Below are 23,905 nucleotides of genomic sequence, written 5' to 3' on the forward strand. Positions count from 1 at the left end.
GGTAGTAATGTATTTGAGTTGTATTTTTGTATTAGGAATATATTTTTTTTTAAATTAACCCTGGGAGGTGAAAGGATAGTAAAAAAGAGGTAGATAATAGATATGTGTTGGCAGTGCCGATGGGTGAATAATTTATCATCACATCCCACTGGCCACATTTCACTGAAGATTAACACTATGCTGGTGGTATAAAGCATTTTACCACCAGTTCTCATGGTTTCTAACTGAGAGTATAATAAGCCAATTTACAGAGGACTACAGACTGTGATAACTTCATCAGAGGAAAGCAGATAAGCAGGGAACCCTTTGCTAAACCTAATTACTAATCTGGATTTAGTTAAACAAGTGCTTTTTCAGAGACAGCTGGAGTTTATTCAGTTTTTTTCCTTTAATTCTAGAGCCTCAGGGCATGCTTCCTCCAGAGGTTGTCATCATCAACAGTACAGCTGTACGTGTCATCTGGACATCGCCTTCCAACCCAAATGGTGTTGTCACTGAGTATTCTGTGTATGTAAATAATAAGCTCTACAAGACTGGCATGAATGCGCCTGGGTCTTTCGTTCTGGGAAACCTGTCTCCATTTACTATCTATGACATACAGGTTAGAACATTGCTTTTTGATAGTTAAGCTTGTGGGTATCATAAATAAAACATGCTGGTCTGTGTCTCAAGGTGGATATCTTTTTGTCTTGATTGGGTAAGGGGTATCTAGGGGCAAGAAAGGAAGGAAACTGATTGGGATTAAATTGACTTGCTTTTGGGCAAACATTTGGGTCTCTTTGCAGAGAAGATTATGATGGTAGGGATATAAAAAGACAGAGATGATGATATTTTCCTATCCAGGCAAAAATAAATGTATCAATTTATTTACAGATGGTTCCACCAAACAAGGTACCTTCATTCTTGGTATCTTTGCTGATATGGTACCTAATGATGACAGAACAAAGCTACTGTTTGATTGACTGCTACCACGCTGTCATACCTGTTCTCAACTGTTGCCTCTGTTACAATTCCTACAAGATTGGCAGCATCATGTAATAGGAAGACCCTGGTTCTGGAGATAGAGAATCAAGAGTGGCCATCCTGCCTTAAAGATATTTGAGGAGTCTCTTAACTCTTCAGAACCTCAGTTATCTCTGAAAATCAAGAAACTTGGAATTGATTTTCAAATTTTCAATTTAATTACTGATAAAAAAAAAGCATCAAAATGCTCCCACAGTGTACAAGTCAGTTCCTGAATATGTAGCCAATTAATAGAATTCATAATAAAATTAATATTTACAGGTATATGAAATCCAAACTGAACAAGATATTTTTTTCTGCCTTCTGTGAGCTTATGATCTAACATTAAAAGGAAAGAGAGGCAAAGTGATGTAGTAGTATGGTACTTGTCACACAATTAAATGCTCTATCTTTCATCTATCCATTTTTTCTGTTTATCTAGAAATCTATCCATAGGAAATGAGCATTTATATAATATAATATTTATTATATGCACTGTGGTAAGTACTTTAAGATATTATCTCATTCAATAATCACAATAAACTTGCTAAATAAGGACTTTGATTATCCTTGTTTTATATTAAGGAAACTAAGGCACAAAGGTTAAATGACTTGCCCAGGATCTCAAAGTAGTAGATTATTGGATTTGAACTCAAGTCTTCCTGCCTCTAATCCCAGAGCTCTATCCATTGTGCCACTTCACTATCTAAGTGAAAAGAACACTGGATTTTAAGTCAAGAGACCTTAGTTTTAGTACCAGAATCATTGTAGTCTTGTTTTGTGATCTTCAACAAATCACATAAATTATTGAACCTCAGTCTCCTTAATTCTTAAAATGAGGAAGGTAGGTTAAATGATTTTTAGGTCCCCTTTGAGGTCTAACATTTTGATCTTATGCATAAGTCACAAACCTATGTATGAAATAAAATAGGAGGGGAGAACTTCTTGGGAAAAAAAAAAAAAAAACATTCAGTCAACAATGATCAAATATTTATTGAGCAGCTAGTAAGTGCAAGTTGCCACTGAGGATCCAGAGAAGATAAGACATGGTCCTTGCCCTCAAGAAATGTATGTGCTGCTGAGAAATAAGACATTTCTCTATGACATAATAAAAAGATTATTAAGAATTCAAGTCAGTATATGATAAGCACAAAATGATTAACATCACAATAAGTGCTATAGTTCAACAGCTATATATAATGTTTACACAATTAATAGAATTTAGAAAACCTGAACCTGTTCACTAATGTTCCTTATGGCTTGGAAAATGATTTTCAGAAAATCATTAGGCCATTAATGATTTATAAACAGACATTTAAACATGCCCAGAGAGTTGCCTATTTGAAGAATTCCTTTTAACAAATGAAGGATCTTTTTGTAATAGGAATAATATCAATCTTCATCTGTAAATATGAATCATTTTATATCCATTTTTAAAAAAAAAGGCTATATCTGGATTTGTAACCTGCATATGGAATATGATAATGAAATGATTATTATGCTTCAAATTAGACACTTTTCCCCTTGCTTTGTTATAAATAAAAGAGATTTTCACATTCTCCCATAGTTCAAATATAGCTCTTTGTAGGAGTGGCAAATTCTCTCATTATATATTATATATGAGAGAATTTGACACATGGTCTATCTCTTTACTAATATTAACCAAGTCTCCTGGTCTTTAATTCTTTTGAAGTTAATAATAATAATTATATATATATATGTACATATATATATGTAATTTGTTTTTAGGTTAGGTTTAATTCTATTAGACCTATCCAATCAGACAGCATTAGTAGAGTTTGCTTATATTCTAAAAGTTGCCTCACATTGTCACAAGACATAAATATTTCTGATAACTACAGAAAATTTATCTATTTCAAAGCTTTTTAAGTACAAAATTGCCTATGAATACGATAACTTTGAAAAGTAAGCAGAGGAACATTAGGTTGTCTTAAATAGAGACGAAAAAATAGAAAACTACTTGTTTAGGAAGGATCACCAATGATAATGGCCAGGATTTTTCAGGACTCATTGGTCTCCTCTAAGTCTCTTCCTGCTTCAGTAGTTTAGCTAGTAAGCCCTGAAAGAAGTAGGCTACCTTTCTTTATCTCTTTCTAATTCTGTTTTAGTGTGTCTCTTCACAGGCAGAGATAGTCTCTCTATCTCTCTGTGTCTCTGTGTGTGTCTTTCTCTCTCTCTCTCTCTCTCTCTCTCTCTCTCTCTATCTCTCTCTCTCTGTCTTTCTGTGTCTTTTTCTCTCGGTATCTCTTCTGTCTCTCTGACTCTCTGCCACTTCCCTCCACATCTCTGTCAGTGAATAATATTTCTCCTTTCTTTTTCTCTCCTCTCCTTTCATCTCTTTCTCTTTTACTGTCTTTTCTTCTCCCTCTCCATCCTCCCCTTTCCTCCTCTTCCCTCCACTCCTCTCCTTTCCTCTCTCCTCTTCTCCTCTCCTGACTTCTCTATTCTCCTCTCCTCTCCTCTCCTAACTTCTTTATTCCTCTCATCTCTTCTCTCTTACTTTCTCTTCTCCTTTCTCTCCCTTACTTTCCCTTACTTACTCTTTCCCTTTCTTCTTCCCTCCCTTTCTATCCTCTCCTCCCTCTGTTTCTTTCCCTCTCTCTTCCTTGAATTCTTTACTAGAACGTATCTTTATCTTTCTCCCCATTTTACCACTTGTGTTACTTTTGTGTTGCTAATGCCTGATGGATCTTATTACCAATGATCAGTTATTCCATCCTCCTTGGTTTTTATTCAGATTAAGTTACAGAATTAAGGGGTGAATGATGATTTTCTGCTGCGATTAGAGTAAAAAAAAAAAACAATTGTAGCTGGAACAAATGGATATAAAATAGCTGAGCCATAGTGGGAAACCTCTCAAGGCTTCATTTTTCTTCTAGTCCACATTAGCATTGAAGCCATTTATTGTAAAATGTCAAGTCTTATGGAAGATATCATCATTACCCTACTTTGGTTATAGATCTGGAGAGTGGTATGTAGTGATAACCTATTATGCTTGCAAAATGTTGCCTAGGCATCTTTTGTTTTTTGAGTCTGCTCAGAATAGATTAATGTCTATCTTTTTTTGAGTGGGAGCAATCCAGAGACTAAACAGCACCATGTGAAGGACTAAGAAAATTGTAATGGGCCCAGTTCTGACCTCTCAGAACCTCACTAAAGAAGATTGCCATCAAAAACTATTACTTACTAAGCACCCAGAGAATGCATGACATTATGAAATACTTATGGAATGAGGGCAGAATTAATCCCCTACAAGTCTGTGCCACTGAAAAGATGTTGAATGTAATCATTTAAATAATTCTTACAGGTTGAAGTCTGTACCAAATATGCTTGTGTGAAGAGCAAAGGAACACAAATTACCACTGTGGAAGATACACCATGTGAGATAGCAGCACCCAAAATACATGTAATCAGCTCAAGGTATAGTTCAATTTTTTTAACTGACAGAATTCATCTTAATAATATTTAAAATAGGACATTATTCTATTGATGTTATATTAATTATACCGCATACCCCATATAATCTGAGAGGGGGGTATGGGATGCATATTTATAATTAATTGAATTTAGGAATATTCCATTTAGACATGCTGTGATAAAGTTTGATATAAATCAGATTTATCATTATTGCCCAAATTTACAGTAGCAAACATTCACATTAGCATAATTTGTTGTTGTTCAATTGTTTTTCAGTAATGTCCAACTCTTCATGACCCCATTTAGGGTTTTCTTGGCAAAGATACTGTAATGGTTTGCTATGTCTGTCTCCTGATCATTTTATAAGTGAAGGTACTGAGGCAAATAGGATAAAGTGACTTTCTTAAGGTCTTATCTAGTAAGTGTTTGAGGTGAGAACAGAACTCTGAGAGAGATGAGTCTTCCTGATTCCACACCTGGTACTTTAACCACTGTATCACTTAGCTATAAAGTATTTTTTTTTAACTACACATTCTCATTTTATCCTCTAAATATCCCAGTGAGATTAGTAGTATTAGTATAATGGTCACTGTTTTAGATATAAGAAATCTAAGTGATTTACCAAAGATCAATATATATTGAATAATAAAAGAAAGATTCAAACTCAGTTCATTTAGCATTCTTTCTATTCCTCCATGATATCATATTGTTTCATTTCGTGCTGATAGGTTCTTATGAGGTAGATTTCTTATTATTATTATTATTATTATTTTTGGCTAGGAAATTGGGATTAAGTGACTTGCCCAGGAAGTATTAAATATCTGAGACTGGATTTGAACTCAGGTTCTCCTGACTCCAGGTTTGATGTTCTATCCACCGTGCCACCTAACTGCTCCTTAGGGTCCTAATTTTTTTTTGGTGAGGCAATTGGGGTTAAGTGACTTGTCTAGGGTCACACAAGGGTCCTTAATTTTTTAAAGATCTGAACTTCTTATAATATCTGACCATTTTTACTCCCCCCCCCCCTTTTTTTTCCCTCAAGGAATTAATGATCTGCAAACCAAGTCCTGAATGTAGAAAATAAATTCTCTATTGATGCGGGTTCAAACACTGGCAATACCATTTGTTAGCTATGTGACATTGGACAAGACATTTAACCTTTCTATGCCCCACTTTCTTTAGCTATAAAATGAAGGAGTTGGATTAGATGATCTCTAAATTCCCTTCTAGGTCTAAAGATTATTCTTTTATGATCCTTTTTTGAAGGAATTCAATGATGAATCCTTCTATAAAGCACAATATCCACTCTATTCTTTAAGGACAGGGACTATGTTGCTTTTCATCTTCATATCCCTTGTGCTCAGTGAAATGAGTTCACGTGGTAGATACTTAATAAATGTTAGTTGAATTTTAGATTGCAAGAGAAAATCTATATGTTCAAGTCACCTACATCAATGCTACCAGTGTCTTTAACATTTCACTTTTGGTCTCTGTGTTTCATGATTCCTAGAATTTCTGAAACATGTTTATGTGCGTTTTGACCAGTATATCTTTAGCGTTCAAAATATAAAGCTTAACCTCCAGATCTACGTAGATCAAATGAGAGTATGATCACCTCAACCCATCATATTTAGTCAGCTAGAAAGGTAGGCAAAGACTATTCCTAATATTAACCTTGATTGATTTATAATCCAAATCAGTCATTTTCTATTATGGAGCATAAGTTGATCCATTTGTGGTAGAATAATAAATTTTTTTTCATAATACAATTAATTCCTTCACAGAACTTCCCAGTCCGAAATTTTGAGGTCTTTTTTTTCCCCTAACTGGTTCTTCATTTCTTGAGCTGATCAGGAAGAATAGTGTTTAAACTATCACTGAAAGGAGCACAAATAAAATGTAAGGGCTTTGAATTCAGGAGACATGTCTTCAGCCCTGCCTTGCATAGTTCTGAGAATGAACCAAATGATCAATAAACAGTTACTGATTTACTGATTGGCAATCCATCCAATTCAGGAGGTCAGAGGTGAAGCCATGATAGAGTCAAGAGACTCTGCATAAATGATGGAACCTGGATTATATGCCATATGTGAATGTCTCAAATTTCAGGCTGAGAAACTTAATATGATAAGCCAGTGGTCTGGCTATTGGATAGATAGAGAAATCAAGTAGGGGAGAATTTATTATGTGGAAAATGTATACACATCTTCTAAGACAATACAAGAACCAAATCAATGACTGTCAATACATCCAGCTAAAGTGACCCCTATATAATATAACACCACAGAGGAGTTGTTTGCTAGATTGTCCTTCTTATCCAATTAATGGGTGAATTGACCCATTTCTTCACAGGAGTTCTCTTTATTCTCAAGTATTCTGATAATCTCAACTCAACTGGTAGCAACACTGATTAGTCACTTGGAACATTTCTTTCACTACCTGTGCTTAATCCATACTAAAAAATAGTCCAGCAGCAGACAAAAATTTCATTTCCCTCTCAGTATTATTTTTCCTGTAAAGAAGTTTCTTGTAATTAATTATATGGGATATGAAGGGAAAATAATGATTTTTTTTATTCCATTGACTTCTTTAAATAACAAAATAAAATAAAAACTAACATTTACATAGTTCTTTAACATTTGCAAAATGCATTAAAAAACATTATCTCATTTAATCATCACAATACCCTTTCAAAGTAGATGCTATTATTATGTACATTTTGCAGATCAGAAAAGTGGGATAAGCAAAGGTTAAATGAGTTGACTAGAGCTACACAACTAGTAAGTGTCTCCTGACTCTATAGCCACCACTCTATCTACTACAGCAACTAGTTGCGCTTCCCTCTCACACAAGAGTATAGAGTCCAGTTTTGTAGCATTTGTTTCATTGGTGAGATTTTGTAGAATATAGTTATAATGTTATTTTTAAGGACACAGGTGACTTATCATTGAGGTAAAGACATTTATTTTAAAAGTATTAAAAAAATTTTGCAAGAATAACTATCATTAATTTAGGATGTTATAGAGTGGCAGGAATATAAAGGAATATTCAAGCTATCTAGTAATAATGGACTTTCATGTCACAACAGTGAAATGGGAGTCAGAGAGAGTAAAGTTTTAGTTTCAGTCAGGTCATTTTACCTTTAGCAAATCATCTACATTCCCCAGGCTTTGTTTGCTCCATTTGTAAAATGAGAAGGTTGGATTAAATGATTCATGATCTCCTTTTAGCCCTTATATTCAGTGCATCTCTATTGCTGTGATTTTAAACTATGTCCAAAAAAACTGACCTCCTTAAAAATAAATTTATATGGAAATCTCTCTTTTTTGCTCTCTGTATCTCTCAATTTATCTGTCTCTCTATCTCTCTCTACATATATCCATGTGCATGTATACACATATAGAAATAATATTTAGCATGTACATGTATATATGTATATATATATAGTATGTATGTATATTGTATATACATGTATGTGTGTGCATATATATGTATGTATGTGTATATGCATTTCTCTGAAGCTACTGGCAATTTTTTTCAGTGGCAAAATCAGAATAAGATTGGCAAAAGGGAGCCACAGCCAGATATTGGCATTCTGTGACTTCCTTTTCTTCAAAAGATCTATGACAGCAAAGCTACATTTTCCAGAAGCCTGACTATAACTATCAAGTAGAGGCTGCCAAGGTGTTTATCCAAATTATACCAAACACTAAAGCAGTTAGCCTCCTGTGTGCGTGTTATTGTTGTTGTAATTTCATTATACTTCTGGCAATATGTACTTGTTAGTTATATTTCTATTGAGATGGGAGTGGGGTCTCTTTTGATTTTAACAACAAACAAAATCAAATGCGAAAGCCTTCAGGAAAATGCCAAATAATTGGATTTACTTTCATATCCCTTGAACCAAATTTGACTGGGGGAGGGGGGAGTGAGGGAGGTGTCATTCTTATGAAATCATAGTTCATAGATTTAAAACCAGAAGGGACATTTGAGTTAATCTAGATGATGTGGTGTATATAGCACTGAGTGAGTCCTGGAATTCAAAAGATCTGAGTTCCAATTTAGCCTAAGACTACCTGTATAGTTCTAGGCAAGTCATTTGATTTCTATTTTCCTCAGTTTCCCTAACTGTAAAGTGGGGGTAATGATACTTAGCATTATTTTGATGAATGAGTTAATATTTGTAAAGTGCTTGCACAATACCTGGCACATAAGTAAGTGCTATATCAAATGACAGCTAACATTGTTATTATTATTATTAATCTATCCCAACTCTTTCATTTTGCAAATGAGGAAGCTAGGGGCTAAAAGTAATTTATCAAAGAACACACAAATAGTAAGGGGTAAAATCAGAATTTGAACCCAAATCCTCAGGCTCCAAATTTACCCTGCTCCCATTATACTCTACTGTCTCTTTAGATTCCACCTGTATTTTGATAAAATATAATTGCTGAGTGAAACTAAGCTGGTTTTTTTAGGAGCCACATATACAGATATGATCAAAACTTATCTGCTGATAAGAACTCAATTTTGCTTCTCATCTTTGTTTAATTTACATCTTTTTTTGTGTTGGTTTTGACAAGAATCTAAACAGGAAAAAAAGCCACTTAAATATATTTCTGCTATTAAATATACAAAAAGAAAGTGTCAAAACATATGAATGTAAAAAGATGTATCCTTTTAAGTTTGTCATCCTTTTATTCAGACACAGGTACTGTTTCTATATTGCTTCTTCCGTACTTGTCATATTATCATCAGCTGTTCTTATATCCCAAATGAATACTAACTACAGATCGATTGCCCGGACATGTCTGGCCATGGCCTACACGTGCCCTGGGTAGTTCATTTATTTGCCATGGTGGATTTGCTAGAGTGGAATTTAATCAATAGCTAATTCATTAATTCTAGTCCTCGAGTATGTAGGGGCTGTGTTGTATAGAAATGGCTGGCTGGCTTGGGCTTTGATTGAAATATGACAAACACTGCAGCTGACAGCTTCACTGGGCACTGGACTGCATATGAATTTCACTTATTTATTCTCTATAAAGGGATAAGCTGGGAAATGAATATCAGTTTGTATAAACAAGGGAGACATTTTAATACATAACTGCCAGAAGACCAAAATGTATGATTTCTAAGCTCTGTGCTCAGGGAAAAGCAGAAAGAGAAAACAGATCATACCATTTATTGCGTTTAATTGGGGCACTAGCAGGTCCTTTCATTTCACATCAGTTTGGGGCTGTATTATTGATGAGAAGGCTGAGAGATCATGTCTTTGTAGCATTCACAAATAATTGTTTTAAAATTTGCCTCCAGGTACCAAATGACATAAATGATAATTTTGCCTACCAACTTTTTAGAAGTCTTTATGATAGCAATGCAGTCTGGGTACTTCTAAATGAAGGTTAGACCACAATTGCCATTATAAATCCCCTTTTATTTGGAAGTTAATAACTCACCTGCAGGCTGAAGTGTGGCACCAAAGGTCAGCTCAGGAACAAATAGTTTGCCTTTATTATTTGAAAAAAGTTGATGTGAAGTTTTGAGGTTCTTGGCTTTTCTCTACCATACAAATGTGGATAAACCAGCTCTGCTTAACTAGGCTCACTTTTCTCCCATTGCTTTCAGTGATCACTGAGCAACATTGTCAAAATTTTACTTATAATTTGAAAGAATTGCTCAAATTTAAAGAAGAAAATAACAAATCCTCTTTCTTATTTCAAGATTCCTTGTTCAAGAAAGACACCTATCAGGAATATTAACAAAGATCTTCCTATTTGTCCTGGGCAGAGAAATTTTAAAATATTAAATTTTAACATCAAATTAAGTATTTTACTCTGTTACTTGAAAATATACAAGAATCTTTGAAAAAAAGATAAGTCAGGATGCATTTGATGTTATTGCATGAATCCAACCTTCTGGATAGACATTAGTCACAAATAGTTAATGGGTCATTATCATCACCAGGGCCAGTGAACTCTGATTCACCAAAATGTATTTGGTCACTGTGCCTGTAAAAGAGAGCCTGGGTTGAGATTTGTGTTTGTTACTTGTGGCAAGTAATTTAATATGTAATTTTTCTATCAGTTCAATAACATGATACTGAAATGTAGTTAGAGAAAAGGGACATGACCCTGAAAATCCACTTGACCTATAGAAAACATTTAAAGAGACATGATAACTGTCTTTAAGTATTTGAGAGTCTATCGGTGAAAGAGATAGACTTTCTTTTTCTTGGTTCCAAAGGACAAGTAGGATTGATGAATGAAAATTTAAGAAAAGGCAATTCTATTTGGATAGAAGGAAAAACATCTTTATTATCAGAGATTGCCAAAAGTAGAATGAGATTCCTTTGAGGTAATGTGTTTCCTATCACTGAGGCTTTCCAAGTGTAATCTTTATTGCCATTCCTTAGGAATATAGAGGGCAATCCTTTTGAGATATGATTCAAACTCGATGATCATATCTTCATACATGCTTGCCTCACAAAACAATATAAGCCTTGTCTAGACCCCACTATAATCTTCCATTGTTTCTCATATTTTATGTATTAATTTTTTATTGATTAATGATGTTTTTATGCATCTTCATTATTATAGTCATCAGGTGTATACACTATCCCATCTCCTTCAGAAATTTTCCTGATCGTGTTAGTAGTTCATTGTGTAACCAAAAGAAAGATCTTGTTTATTTCTCTTTTCTGAAGTTTCTGGGTAGACATTCAGTCTTCTTCAGTCATTTGACCTGCAATTTTCTTCTGTGCTCAAGTCTAGTAGCTTTCACACAAGATTATTCACAACAGCATAATAAGAAGGAGGGTGCTATGGTGTGGGAGCTTTGATTGAGAAAACATCATCTTTAAACTTTTAGAGTAGGATGAAGCAGTTTCATCCAAAAAGGCACTGGGCTAACAAGTTCTAACTATAGCATTCATCTTATTAATAGAAATTTCTGATTTTATCATAATAATCATTAGCCCAGTTGTAAGTCTCTTGATGCTGTCCAAAGTGAACAAAAAGGAACCAGTTGATCATATGTAAATGATTAGAACCCTGAAGAGAAGTGACATACACACTACATTTTAACTGAGCAATTTTAAAGCATTCATGAAATGAACAAGTGATATCCAAGAGACTAAATTATTCAAAGAATGAGGAATACCAATACCCGTATTGTTGAGATCACAAGAGAATGAAATGTGGGGAGGAAGATATATGCATGATAACTGGAAAGAAGATGGCTGGGAAGTAAAATGAATAAATTCATGACTATATCCAGCTTACATGTACTGACAATAGAAGTTACAAAGGGGGAAATATAGGTTTGATGTCAGGTTAACCTTTCTAATAATTAAAGCTAAACAAAAGTGGAATAAGTTGCTTATGGGGAAGTGAATTCCCTCTAACTGACTTCAAGCAAAGATATGATAAACTCTTGGCAAGGATTTTGTAGAAAGATTGTTTGATCATGCATTAATTACACTAGATGATCCCTGAGGTCTTTGCCAACTCTAAGATTCTCTGATTCTGTGACTACAATTTTAATGGTGGGGGAAGAGCTTCCAAATATCAGAAGAAGACCAAAGTTAGCAAAAAATGGAATGTGTACTGATATGAACAGAGATATGAAACTGAAATTCTATAAGAAAATGTAAGGTGACTCCAACCTCACTAGAGAAAATATAATATGAATGAGGATATTACTCAAGGAGAAGAATCTATGTTAATTTTGTAATCAGGCTGGAAATAGTATAAATCTATGGCCAATTTTGTCAGCAATGCCTTCTCTAAGATGGCTATGTCACTATTGAAAACTTTCAAAGGAGAAAAAGGACCAATGAATGGCAGATCAGTATAGGAAATGATTGCAGATTTCTGCTTCTACTACAAAATTGCAATGTAAATTTGGGTAGGACAAAGGAAACAGTAGAAAAGTATCTCTTTTTATTTGTTTTTTGTTTTTTAAGTATCTCTTAAACTCTTATATTATTCATCTGTTGCAATGGATCACTCTAAGTATTTTCAGAATGGTGATCTGTCATAAGGAATGATCTGGTGAGAAACTGTTATTATTTTAGAAGTTCCATGAACATTATTACATGGTGTCCCTTAGCTTTTCACATCAGGAGGTGTCCACTTTCTAGGTTCCATTTTAAAATCTTGGGGGGAAATGTAATTTTTTTCTAAAAATTCTAACTTCTTCCAAATAAATTGGTTTATTTAACTTTTTTTATAATGAATTAAAATTATTTTTGCAAATTGTACATATTGTGCAGAAACAGCATGGGAGAGTAAAACACTTAGATCCACTGCTGTTCTGAAAATTATCAAATCTTGGGATGTCATATGAATTGATGATACATAGCTGTCACTTTATAAATGAATCACAGATTTATATATATTTTAGCATTAAAATGGGCCTTAGCTGCCATCATTTAACCCACTTCCAAAAATGAATCCCTACTACTTTGTTCACATCATCTTAAAAAAAGGGGAAATCTGCCAACTAAGACAAAATAGTACTATTTCCCAGGGTGTATAGAAGCATTAAGAGCCACTTGAGTTTATTGAAAAGGAAGGTGATATATCACACCTGGATTTTAGGAAAATCACTTTGGTAACTGACTGATGAATGGATTGAGCTGTGAAAAAACTCAAGGCATCTATTCCCACCAGATGAGTATTTTAATAATCAAGGTATGAGGTGAGGAAGGACTGTGCCAGAATAGTATCAATGTCAGATGAAGGAAGAGACCATAATCAAGAGATGTTGAAAAGGTGATATTGACAGGCTTTGGCAATAACTTGGATATGAGAGGTGAAGAATCAAGAATAACCACCAGAGTGGAAACTGAAGGATAACACTTGTTAGGAAGGCAGCAAGTGATAAGGATTTAGGGGACAGATGAGTGAAAATGTTGGTTTAAAATGTCTATTAGACTTGCAGTTCAAAATGTCTACTAGACTCGCAATTCAAAATGTCTGAAAGGCAGTTAGAGATGTGAGATTGGAGATCAGCAGAGAGGCTGGCTCAGAATAGATAGACTAGAGAATCATCAGCATGGAAATGGTAAGTAAATCCATGGGAGTTCATGAGATCATCAAGTGAAATAGTATAAAAAGGGAACAGGCTGATAGGAGTAGAATCTGGAGAGTGATATCTTAAAAATCTAGAGAGAAGAGAATATTAAAGAGTAGAGTGTGATCAACAGTGTCAAAGGCTTTGGGACAGGGAGAAGTGGAGGGGTAAGGAAGTTAAGGAGAATAAGGATTGAGAAAAGGTTATTAGATTTGATAACTAAGAGATCATTGGTAATGTTAGTGGGAACAATTTCCATGGAATGATACGGGTTAGAGAAAGAAAAGAATAAGAATTTATATAACACCTATTTTATGCCAGTCACTGTGCTCAGACCTTTACAAATATTGTATTTATAAATTTGATATTCTCAATAACCTTGAGAGATATTGCTACTATCTTCATTTTACAATTGAGGAAACTGTAGCAAACAGAGGCTAACTGACTTGGCCAGGGTCACACAGCTAATAAGAATTTGATGTTAGGTTTGTACTCAAACTTCCAGATTGAAGACCCAACATTCTATCCACTGTACCACTTAGGTGCCTCAAATAAAATCAGAAGCTGAATTTAAGGTGTTGAGAAGAAAATGAGAGGAAAGAAACTAAAGTGACAGTCTTTTCAAGGAATTTAGCAGTAAAAGGCAAAAAAGAAATAAGACATAGGTCTTTTGTTAAATTCATAGCATTTTTATATCTATTCATAACATAATATGACCAGAGTTCTGGGCACAAAATAAAAGCCTATTAAGTAGTTTACTCATGATTGGAGAATAATAATTGTAGATTCCATTTACATAATATTTTAACTAACTTTGAGGTTATTAGTGAAAGGAATATATATATATATATATATACATATGTATATATGTATATATATATATATATTCTACTATTACACTGAAGTTGTGGGGTTATGGGAGAATAAGATTAATGAAAGAAAAGGACTAGAAAGGGAAGAGGTCAATAAAACACTTGTGTTAAGTAAGAAGGGAAAATAAAAGATTACCATCAAAACTATTCCTATAGGATAGAATATATGAGGCAGGAAAAGATAGAGGTTACAAAATGGGTTTTGTTTAGAATGAATATACATCCTGATCATTCAATGTGCAAGAAGTTCAATTCATCCCAAAGAGAGGGGATATATGAGTTCCTGAGGATTGGTGGCACCTGAGAACTTAGGGAGAAAAGTAAATCTAGTGTTAAGATACATTGGATTTAAAAACACTGAGTGATCATGGAATCATGTTAAGGATAGAGGGCAGGACTAAGCTTCATGATTCAGGATACACAATAATTCTGACCATACTCCATTTCTTCTTACTTTCACAAATTTCTTTCATAAATTTCTTTTGGTCATGAATTTTTTTCTTTCATAAATTTATTTCTAAAAGCAAATCAGAAGAACTCAACAGATAAATAAGCAAATTAAGGAAAGAGAAGATAAGAACTATAGAAATGCCAACTTGGAAATCAGCATTAGAAGATTTCATTACTTAAGGGAAACCTGAAAGAGAAAATATATTTTACCAGTGCATGCCTGTACCTTTTCTGCACTTTATAGCCTTAGAGTTAAATGGGGACATTGAGAGATTAAGGGATTTGCTCAGAGTTACACAGCTATTATATGTTGAAAGCAGGACTTGATCCTAGGTCTCCCTGACTCAAAGGTCATCTTTCAATACACTGCAACATGACTCTCAAAATAAAATAAAGATATATACAAAGCAAAAGTGAAACCTTGGTTCAGGTGATCCTAAAAAAAATCAGGAGTTACAATTATGCTTATCAAACAAAGGAAAAATAAAAATTAACATTGAAAGATTAAAAAGGTGATATTATACTAAATGTGATAAAATTGTTAAAAATATATTCACTTACTTGACATAGCACTTAAATTTATAGGAGAAATATTAGCTGAAATACAAAAATACATCGACAATAACCCAATAATGATAATCAATTTTAATGTTCTCTTCTCAGAGTTGGATAAATCTAGCAATTTTTTATTCTCCTGGAAAAAGTTTATATCTTGTCAACTGAAGGATATTACCCAGGATCATAGAGTAACTTTACAAAAATAGACCATTATACTATGTCAAAAAAATTATGAATAAATATAGAAAGGTAGAAATATTAAACATATTCACAGTCCATAATTACATTCAAATATCAAATGCATCTCTTAGTTAATAAATTTAGACATTTCCTCCAAAGATAAATCCTCCATGCCTATCTATCTTATCCAAATTCTCCTCAAAATTTTTTTTAATTAATTGCCATTCATCTTTTGTTTTTTGAAGAGGACAAATGAATTGCATATGAACTGAATTTAAATGAGACAGAGTTGCAAAAGTCCTCAGACACATTCTTTCTTTCTGAGTTATCAAAGTCCTGTAGCAGGACAAAGTCAAAATGAGTGCCAAATAGCCCAGGAGGTAATGGATGATCTTGATATCTTCAATGCCTGACCAAGTTCTACATGTTCCACAGGTCTACTTGAGCTGTCTTCTTGTCTGTTAGAACAAATTATTCCCATCCACCCATTCTACCAAAGAAAGTCATCAAATGCTTAGAATAGACATCTCTCTATCTCATTACTAAGTTAGAGACTTGTCAGTTAACCTCACCCTGGTTTAACCATCTGCCAAGATGGTATTACCAAAGTGTGGCCACCATGCATATTACAGTTTATTGGAATCACTAGTTAACATTGGATGAAGGTTGATGTCAAAGGTAGATGAACAGCCCTGAAAGTGCTTGGCACACAAATATTGAGAGTACAACACATTACCAACAGAAGATATTCTCAAAATTAGAAAAGGTCTGTTTTTGCTTGCATGGGCAGGGACGCAGATTAGGCGCAGACCTCAGGCAGGCAGCAAGAGCACAAAGGGCAACTAATGCTGACCAGACAAGAGTGGGGAGGGATGTGGTCTAAGCTGGTGGAAAATCTGCAGGGAGAACTTTACCACAGTGTGAGCTACTTTGCAATTTAAGTAAAGTCAGTAGATCAGCAGAGAAGCTATAAACACAGAGGGTAAAGGCTATGACCCTGAATCACTAGGGTCTCTCGGGACCTGGCCACACACACCCCCAGCACCCAGAGTGACTCAGCATACTCTCAGAGCACAACTGCTGTATAGAACGCAGGGCAGCTATTGCTGTCCTGCTGCTGCTTCTCTGCTACTTCCTGTTGTCTGTAGAGGAAGCTTGGTAATATCATGTTGCCCAAAAAGCAGACCACACTTTTGTTTTGTTTTGTTTTGTTTGTTTCTTTTTTGTCAAAATGAATAAAAAGTTGAAGCAAGCTCTAACTATAGATAGCTTCTATACAGATATAGCAGACTTCAAACCCCAAAGAGACAAAAAACAGATTGTCTCTAGATGAAACTTCAAAGGGGGATATGATCTGATCCCCACCACACAAGGCTCTCATAGAAGAAATTAAAAAGGCTCTCACAAGAGAGCTAGAAGAAAAATGGGGAAAGGAAAGAGAAGATTGGCAAGAGGGTCTGGATAAGTCATCCTACTCATTAAAAGATACAGTGGATAAAGAAATCTGAAAAACAGAATTAGTGAATTGGAAAAAGAGAATAGCTCTCAAAAAAATAAAATTGGTAAAATGGAAAAAAAATTCCATAGAACAAAACAACTCATTAAAAACTCAATTGGACAATTACAAAAATAAATAAAAAATAAATGAAGAAAATAACTCATTAAAAATCAGAATTGAACAAATGGAAATGAATGACTCAAGGAGACACCAAGAATCAGTCAAGCAAAACTGAAAAAAATAGGAAAAAATGTTAAATACCTACTTGGGAAAACAACAGACTTGGAAAATAAATCTAGGAGAGATAATCTGAGAATTATTGGACTTTCTGAAAATTATGATGAAAAAAAGAGCCTAGACACTATTTTCCATGAAATCATCAAAGAGAACTGCCCAGATGTCATAGAAACAGAGGATGAAATAGACATTGAAAGAATTCATTGATCACCTACTGAAAGAGATCTCAAAATCAAAACTCCAAGAAATATTGTGGCTAAATTCCAGAACTATCAGACCAAGGAAAAAATACTATAAGCAGCTAGGGAAAAAAAAAATTCAAATACAGAGGAGCCACAATAAGGATTACTCAGGATCTAGCAGGGTCCACATTAAAGAATCAAAGGGCCTGGAATCTGATATTCTGAAAGGCTAAGGAACTTGGTATGAAGCCAAGAATAACTTACCCAGCCAAAATGAGCATTTTTTCCAGGGAAGAAGATGGACATTCAATGAAATAGGTGAATTTCATCTACTTCTGACAAAAAAATCAGAACTAAACAAAAAATTTGATCTCCAAATATAGGACTCAAGAGAAACATAAAAAGGTAAAAAGAAATCTTGGGAACCATATTTCTGGTATGAGTATACATAAAGAATACATGTATAATTTGATTTTACTGTTATAATATAAAAAAGAAACTAGAGGTGGAAAGGAAATTGTACCAGAAAAAGGGTAAAGTGGGGTACTACATCTCACAAAGAGGCAAAGGAAACCTATTATATCTGAGGGAAAGAAGGGAGGGGGATGAACATAGTGCATATCTTACTCTCATCAGAACTGGCTTAAAGAGAAAAATATTAGACATATATGATTTACAGAGAAACTTCTTCCACCTCATTGAAAAGTGGGAGGGAAAAAGTGAAAAGGGAAGTAGTTGGGCATACATAAATTGTAAGGAAAAGGGGTAAGAAAAGGGGAGGAACTCTAAGATGGGAGGAAGGATCCTAAAAAGGAAGGGCTGTGTGAGGCAAGTGGTGCTCACAATGTTTAATACACTCAGAGTAAAGGTAAAAGGATGGAACAGAATCTACTATGCTTCAGGTAAAATCAAAAAAGCAGGGGTAGCCATCCTGATCTCAGATCAAACAAAAGTAAAAATTGATCTAATTAAAAGAGATAAAGAAGGGCACTACATCTTGCCAAAGGGTAGCATAGATATTGAAACAATATCAATATTAAACATATATGCACCAAGTAGTGCAGCATCTAAATTCGTAAAGAAGTTAAGAGAGCTGCAAGAAGAAATAGACAACAAAACTATAATAGTGGGAGATCTCAACCTTGCACTCTCAGAATTAGATAAATCAAACCATAAAATAAATAAGAAAGAAGTCAAAGAGGTAAATAGAATACTAGAAAAGTTAGGTATGATAAATCTTTGGAGAAAATTAAATGGAGACAGAAAGGAGTACACTTTCTTTTTGGCAGTTCATGGAACCTATACAAAAATTGACCATATATTAGGACATAAAAACCTCAAATTCAAATGCAGAAAGCCAGAAATAATAATTCCATCCTTTTCAGATCATGATGCAATGAAAATTACATTCAACAAAAAGCCAAGGGAAAATAGACCAAAAAATAATTGGAAACTAAATAATCTCATTCTAAAGAATGATTGGATGAAATAGCAAATCATAGACACAATAATTTCACTCAAGAAAATGACAATAATGAGATGTCATACCAAAATGTGTGGAATGCAGCCAAAGTGGTAATAAGGGGAAATTTTATATCTCTAGAGGCTTACTTGCAAAAATTGGAGAAAGACAAGATCAATGAATTGGGCTTGCAACTAAAAAAGCTAGAAAAGGAACAAATTAAAAACCCCCAGGCAATCACTAAATTTGAAATTCTAAAAATAAAAGGAGAGATTAATAAAATTGAAAGCAAAAAAAAAAAACATTTTGAATTAATAAACAAAACTGAGTTGATTCTCAAAAGAAAAAAAGAAAAAGAAAAAAGAAAATAGATAAACCCTTGATAAATTTGATTAGAAAAAGAAAAGAGGAAAATCAAGATTTTTATATATAAATGGAGATGGGACTATCTGGCTCCTGAAGTCCCTTTCAAACCTAGAGATTTTGTGAATTGTTCTATGAACTAATTATGAGGTAGGTAGGTTTACAATAAAAAGAGTATTGGATAAAAGATTATATTATTCTTGTTGAGGAGAAAGACACCCCGATAAGATTAGGATCCTCTTGGTCAGTGTCATGGGTTTGACAAGTTAAGGAACAGATTGATTATGCTGCTTGACAGCAGGCTAATTTCCAAAGGAGTTTAGTAAAGAGGCAGAAGCAAGAAGAAATTTTGTAGGAAAGAAAAACAAAGATTAGGTTTATATGCTTATATTACGATTTAGATGTACAATTGAAGAATGTGAGGGTAGGGTCATTCCCATCATTATGTTCTACAGTTTACTGACCAACAGATTGGCCAGCATTGTTTGTAATACTTCCAAGGCCAGGTAGTCTTAGGGTTTCTCAGGCTGTCAGCATAATTTATACACTCCCAAGGCTTAGTAGCCTTAGACTTTCTCAGGAATTGCTACTTTCTCACACATCATCATTCCCCTCTCAAGGAATCAAAATCCAAATCCTTTTGTGGCAAAGGGAAGGTCATCTTCTGGAGCTGCTTCAGGCTGACAAGGGGTGTAGAGCTGGCCCTCCCTACTGAGTCCAGATTGAGCAAGGAAGACTTGTATCCAGGGTGTTGAGTTTTAGATTAGGTAGCTGTGGTAGTCAGGTTGGAAAGTTCATAGTTTGGAATCTGAAAGATACAAAGCTCACTGAAAATAGTGAGTAGTTACTACCACTACAATTGTTAGTAGTAACAATTATCTTAGAGAAAGTAAAGCATAATACCATAAACAAAAAGAAAGCTAGGATGTATCAGACCTAATTGTTTGACCAGTGAAAACAGATTTCCCAAGGGATTGGAGGGAGTTCTTTCCCAAATGAGTAGCTTGGTGTGTGTGTGAGAGTGTGTGTGTGTGTGTGTGTGTGTGTGTGTGAGAGAGAGAGAGAGAGAGAGAGAGAGAGAGAGAAACAGAGACAGAGAGAGAGAGAGACAGAGAGAGAGAGAGAGACAAAGAGAGGGGACAGGAAGAGAGAGAGAGACAGAGAGAGATACAGAGAGAGAGAGACAGAGAGAGACAGAGAGAGAGAGAGAGAGAGAGAGAGAGAGAGAGAGAGAGAGAGAGAGGACAGGAAGAGAGAGAGAGAGACAGAGAGAGAGACAGAGAGAGAGAGAGATAGAGAGAGAAAGAGAGACAGAGAGAGGGGGGGGAGACAGGAAGAGAGAGAGGAAGAGGGAGAGGGAGAGGAAGAGGAGAGGAAAAAAAAAAAGAAAGAAAAAGAAATTTCTACTGGCTGATCTCTGGGATTAGAAGTTGGCCTGAGGGTGTTTGAAGCTACCCAGAAAGTGTAACCCCTTTTTTAGCAAAGGTCTATTCCTGGTAATGATGTGAGAGAGTGTAACAGTCAAGAAGTAGAGGAATTAGTTGTCATCAGGGGCACCTGGGCAGCAGCACAGGCAGGTGAATCTGCAAGCATGTTTCCCTTGGCCTGAAGTGAATCCCCTTTCTGTTGTTCTTTACAAAACATAACAGAAATCTCTCTAGGTCCATTGACAGCTTGCAATCATTGTAGAATTTTCCTTGCATACTTAATGGGGTAATGTCAATTGTCAAAAATTCTTTTTCTTTCCATATAGCCCTTTGATAAGACATGAAAAGCATATTTGGAGTCAGTATAGATGTTCACTGTCATTCCTTTCCCCAAGTCTAAAGCTCTTTCTGTCAAATTGTTCAGTCCTCTGGGCAGAGGTTCCAGGGGGAGTAGCTTAGCCTCCAACTTGTTATTGAGGTTCACCATAGAATAAGCTGAATTTCCTTTCCCCGTTTAAATCAGATAGAGCTAAGACTGGAGTAGAGGTTAGTTTAGCTTTATTTGAGGCAGGCTCAGGGAGTGACAAGATCATCTGTTTCCTCTCTTCTGAAATTGAAAGGGAACTAATTCATTGCCTAAATATTTAGCAGACTGACAGGCAAAATTTTAAAGCCTTGTGAGCCTAGAAAGTTAACTGTATCATTAACAGTTCTAAGATACTTAAGAATTTTTCAATCAGGAATTACAATTCCTCTCTGGCTTCTGGCTTCATTGAATACTGGCATCTATGAGGGAACATGCTGGGATCTAGAGGCACACTAAAGGTGGATGGTATGAGTTATCCTCACAGATTCCTGGGTCCCAGACAGAGGAAAGTACTTCCTCTGATGTTTGAGATGGAGACGAGAAATTTGGGTCCCCAGTTTCACCATTAAGTCACAACAAGGGAGCAGGACAGGAAGAAATGATAAGAAAAGAATGTTTGAATAACAGGTCACCAAACTGACAAGGCAAAGGGAAAGTCTCAAAACAGTTCCCTTCAATTGCAATCACCTTAAGAGGGACTGGTGAAGCTAGAGAAACAGGACAGAACAGAAAATGAGGCTCCCACAGAGTCAATAGGCTTATTTGCCACATCCAAAGTTACACTGGGTTCAACCATCATGATACAGCAAGGGGAAGTTTGGCCAAACATCAGGCACCATCACTCTTGGTCCTGAGGAAACTAGAGGACAGGGCATTAAGGAGAGGCAGCCCAACCTTACTCTGGGCAGGCTCTCTTCCTGTGTCCCCCTTGGTTGTACTTAGAGCACAGATCTGGGGGTTTTCTCCAAGGACAATTGTAAGATCAATGGCTCTGGCTGTGGCATCTGATGCATGGACCTACATGGTTCCCAGATATGGCAGCAGCTAAAATTTGACCCTGCTTTTTGATCTCACCCTGGATCTGCCTTCTTTCTCCTCTGTCTCAGTTTGAACCCTATTTTTGAAGTTGCTAAAGGCTGTTTCCAAGAGCTGTGTCTGGGAAGTTTGAGCACCCATGAATAACTTCTGTAGTTTCCTCCAAATATCTGGGACAGATTGACTAATAAAATTCATGCTGAGGATTGTGGTCCCTTCTGGAGAAATGGACTCCAGGTTATTGTATTTCGTTAGTCTTTACAAGATGCCACTGAAAGAGGGCAGGATTTTCTTCATCTCATTAGATAACTTCCTTAAATTTTTCATAATTAAACTACTTCTTAATTCCTTTCTTCATAATTTCAATGAGGCAGATTAGAAAATTATCCATTCTCTCTTTGTCTCTGCTTCCTTCCTGATTATCCCACCCAGGTTCTGAGACTGGGACAACAATAGCCCCTGGGGGCATCTATCTATCAGAGGAGGACTTAGCTATATCATCCCCAAACTTTTGGGCTACATCCCAAATTCTCTTTTTCTCCTCTGTGGTGCAGCAAAAGAAGATAATGATATTAACATCTCCCCAAGTAAGATCATATTGGAGAGGACTTTAAAATCCTCAATATATCTAATGCAGTCTTCAGAGAAAGGGTCAAATTTTTCCTTAATTTGGGAAAGGTCTGAAATGGAAAAATGTACACATGTACCCTGACTATTCTGTCCCAAGAGTTGTTAACAACAATAACAAAAGAAGGCTACTTCTCTCAAAGGGCAGAGTTTAAATGAAGTAACTAAATCAAGATCCTGAGAGAGAGAAAAAGGGATCCTGCTCCCAGTATTGGAGGAACTGAGGAGCAAGTTTCAAACTCTGGCTTAAGAGGTGAGTGTTCAGAGGGAGAGTATTGAGTTGAAGAAATATTGCTGGACATAAGATCCAGTTAAGAGAGTGGTCCCAGAAGGGACTCTTGGGCTTCTACTTTCAGTTGCCTTCCAGTAGATTTAGGGATAAAGGTTAACTGTCTCATTTTTGACTAGAGCCTTAGAATTCCTAGGCCTACAGCCCTCTTGCCTCCACTGGCACCCAAAGTGTTGAGGTTCAAAAGGGACACCTAAAGAATTTTCAGGCTTGAACTCATCTCCAAGTCAAGGGGCAAAGTTTATTATAATTGTAATACCAATTGAAGCAGGTTACATTCCAAATGAATTTAGCAAAGAACCAAGAGAAAGAAGACAAGTTTATCCAGTTCTTTATGTCATTGATATGCTAATTTTATGGTCTAGAGGTAGAATTGAGGAATAGTCTCAGGAATTTGGTTATCAATTATGTATCTGACAGTCAGCAATGTCTGTAGGGCTATTCTAAGGCCAAAAGACTGTAGAATCATTGACAGACAAGATTGTCAGAACAATAGCACTCTTACGTCAAAGGGTCTCAGGATCACTAACATATATTAGACTTCCCTAAAGTCTAAGGGAAAAAATATTTTTATATTGCTAGGCCAGAGGACTTTTACAATCATTGATAGACAGATTGCTAAAACAGTAGCACTCTAAGATGGGGGAAGAAAAAAGTGGGGGACCTCAATATTACTGATTCTAAAGCCAGAAGACTTTAGAATCATTGACAGATTGTTAGAACAGAGGCATTCTAAGGTCAGAGGGATCTCCTTACTGCTGTTTCCCCTAGAAGCTGTATTCCCATCACCTGGGAGGTTGAAAAAGGTGGCAAAACTTCCTTAATCAAGAAGGAACTTTG

At 35.4% G+C, this 23,905-nt stretch overlaps 1 protein-coding gene across 1 annotated transcript in view; it reads left to right on the forward strand.

The window, feature by feature from the left end:
- Window positions 1-23,905, forward strand: part of USH2A (usherin) — a 998,601-nt gene that overhangs the window by 737,641 nt on the left and 237,055 nt on the right. The window contains exons 45-46 of the mRNA XM_051996749.1: window positions 399-601; window positions 4,331-4,443. Coding sequence (XP_051852709.1) covers window positions 399-601; window positions 4,331-4,443 — 316 coding nt within the window. The remainder of the gene's footprint in view (window positions 1-398; window positions 602-4,330; window positions 4,444-23,905) is intronic.

This window comes from Antechinus flavipes, chromosome 4 (assembly GCF_016432865.1).
Source record: "Antechinus flavipes isolate AdamAnt ecotype Samford, QLD, Australia chromosome 4, AdamAnt_v2, whole genome shotgun sequence".
NCBI lineage: Eukaryota > Metazoa > Chordata > Mammalia > Dasyuromorphia > Dasyuridae > Antechinus > Antechinus flavipes.